Here is a 2,500-nt window from a genome sequence, read left to right as displayed (position 1 = left end):
CCGACCCACCCACCCACCGACCCACACACCCACTCAACCACACCCACACACCCACCCACACACCCACCGACCCACCCACACTCACACACAGATGTACAGCCTGCTCAAGGACTGGCCTCTAGTGAGGCCTGAGTTGGCCCTTGAGCTCCTCGACTGCAACTATCCCGATCCCCGGGTCCGTGACTTCGCCGTCAAATGCCTGGAGGCTGGTCTCACGGACGACAAACTCTCCCAGTACCTCATACAACTGGTGCAGGTGAGTCCACGCCTACTCGCATGGGTACTGCTGAGTCTATGGGTACTGCTGAGTCTATGGGTACTGCTGAGTCTGTGGGTAGTGGTGAGTCTATGGGAGTGGTGAGTCTATGGGTACTGCTGAGTCTGTGGTTACTGGTGAGTCTATGGTACTAGAATGGTACTGGTGAGTCTATGGGTAGTGGTGAGTCTATGGGAGTGGTGAGTCTATGGTACTAGAATGGTACTGCTGAGTCTGTGGGTACTGCTGAGTCTGTGGTACTAGAATGGTACTGGTGAGTCTATGGGAGTGGTGAGTCTATGGGAGTGGTGAGTCTATGGGAGTGGTGAGTCTGTGGTAGTGGTGAGTCTATGGGAGTGGTGAGTCTATGGGAGTGGTGAGTCTATGGGTAGTGGTGAGTCTATGGGTACTGCTGAGTCTGTGGGTACTGGTGAGTCTATGGGAGTGGTGAGTCTATGGGAGTGGTGAGTCTGTGGTAGTGGTGAGTCTATGGTACTGGTGAGTCTATGGGAGTGGTGAGTCTGTGGGAGTGGTGAGTCTATGGGAGTGGTGAGTCTATGGGTACTGCTGAGTCTATGGTACTAGAATGGTACTGGTGAGTCTATGGGTACTGGTGAGTCTATGGGAGTGGTGAGTCTATGGGTACTGCTGAGTCTATGGGTACTGGTGAGTCTATGGGTAGTGGTGAGTCTATGGGTAGTGGTGAGTCTATGGTAGTGGTGAGTCTATGGGTACTGCTGAGTCTGTGGGTAGTGGTGAGTCTATGGGTAGTGGTGAGTCTGTGGGTACTGCTGAGTCTATGGGTACTGCTGAGTATATGGGAGTGGTGAGTCTGTGGGAGTGGTGAGTCTATGGTACTAGAATGGTACTGGTGAATCTATGGGTAGTGGTGAGTCTGTGGGTACTACTGAGTCTGTGGGTACTGCTGAGTATATGGGAGTGGTGAGTCTGTGGTACTAGAATGGTACTGGTGAGTCTATGGGTAGTGGTGAGTCTGTGGGAGTGGTGAGTCTATGGGTACTGCTGAGTCTGTGGGTACTGGTGAGTCTATGGGAGTGGTGAGTCTGTGGGAGTGGTGAGTCTATGGGTAGTGGTGAGTCTGTGGTTACTGGTGAGTCTGTGGTACTAGGGTAATGGTGAGTCTATGGGTACTGGTGAGTCTATGGGAGTGGTGAGTCTATGGGAGTGGTGAGTCTATGGGTACTGGTGAGTCTATGGGAGTGGTGAGTCTATGGGTACTGGTGAGTCTATGGGAGTGGTGAGTCTATGGGAGTGGTGAGTCTATGGGTACTGGTGAGTCTATGGGAGTGGTGAGTCTATGGGAGTGGTGAGTCTATGGGAGTGGTGAGTCTATGGGTACTGCTGAGTATGGGAGTGGTGAGTCTATGGGAGTGGTGAGTCTATGGGTACTGGTGAGTCTATGGGAGTGGTGAGTCTATGGGTACTGGTGAGTCTATGGGAGTGGTGAGTCTATGGGAGTGGTGAGTCTATGGGAGTGGTGAGTCTATGGGTACTGGTGAGTCTATGGGAGTGGTGAGTCTATGGGTACTGGTGAGTCTATGGGAGTGGTGAGTCTATGGGAGTGGTGAGTCTATGGGTAGTGGTGAGTCTGTGGGAGTGGTGAGTCTATGGGAGTGGTGAGTCTATGGGAGTGGTGAGTCAATGGGAGTGGTGAGTCTATGGGTACTGGTGAGTCTATGGGAGTGGTGAGTCTATGGGAGTGGTGAGTCTATGGGAGTGGTGAGTCTATGGGTACTGGTGAGTCTATGGGAGTGGTGAGTCTATGGGAGTGGTGAGTCTATGGGAGTGGTGAGTCTATGGGAGTGGTGAGTCTATGGGTAGTGGTGAGTCTATGGGTACTGGTGAGTCTATGGGAGTGGTGAGTCTATGGGAGTGGTGAGTCTATGGGAGTGGTGAGTCTATGGGTAGTGGTGAGTCTATGGGTAGTGGTGAGTCTATGGGTAGTGGTGAGTCTATGGGAGTGGTGAGTCTATGGGAGTGGTGAGTCTATGGGTAGTGGTGAGTCTGTGGGAGTGGTGAGTCTATGGGAGTGGTGAGTCTATGGGAGTGGTGAGTCAATGGGAGTGGTGAGTCTATGGGTACTGGTGAGTCTGTGGGAGTGGTGAGTCTATGGGAGTGGTGAGTCTATGGGAGTGGTGAGTCTATGGGTACTGGTGAGTCTAAGGGAGTGGTGAGTCTATGGGAGTGGTGAGTCTATGGGAATGGTGAGTCTATGGGAGTGGT

The 2,500-nt window shown here is 52.5% G+C and overlaps 2 protein-coding genes across 2 annotated transcripts in view; one reads left to right on the top strand and one right to left on the bottom strand.

Moving 5' to 3' along the window:
- The window catches only part of PIK3CA (phosphatidylinositol-4,5-bisphosphate 3-kinase catalytic subunit alpha), a 183,852-nt gene that overhangs the window by 75,562 nt on the left and 105,790 nt on the right, over positions 1-2,500 (bottom strand). The window lies entirely within an intron of this gene.
- The window catches only part of LOC142908158 (phosphatidylinositol 4,5-bisphosphate 3-kinase catalytic subunit alpha isoform-like), a 51,374-nt gene that overhangs the window by 36,729 nt on the left and 12,145 nt on the right, over positions 1-2,500 (top strand). Inside the window, exon 7 of the mRNA XM_076058445.1 lies at positions 92-256. Within this exon, the coding sequence (XP_075914560.1) occupies positions 92-256 (165 nt within the window). The remainder of the gene's footprint in view (positions 1-91; positions 257-2,500) is intronic.

Source organism: Petromyzon marinus (assembly GCF_048934315.1).
Source record: "Petromyzon marinus isolate PM22_M1 ecotype Great Lakes invasive population chromosome 75 unlocalized genomic scaffold, UKy_Petmar_22M1.pri1.0 chr75_unloc.1, whole genome shotgun sequence".
NCBI classification, from domain to species: Eukaryota; Metazoa; Chordata; class Hyperoartia; order Petromyzontiformes; family Petromyzontidae; genus Petromyzon; species Petromyzon marinus.
The sequence above is the reverse complement of the archived record's forward strand: the minus strand, read 5'-3'. Positions and strand labels throughout refer to the sequence as shown.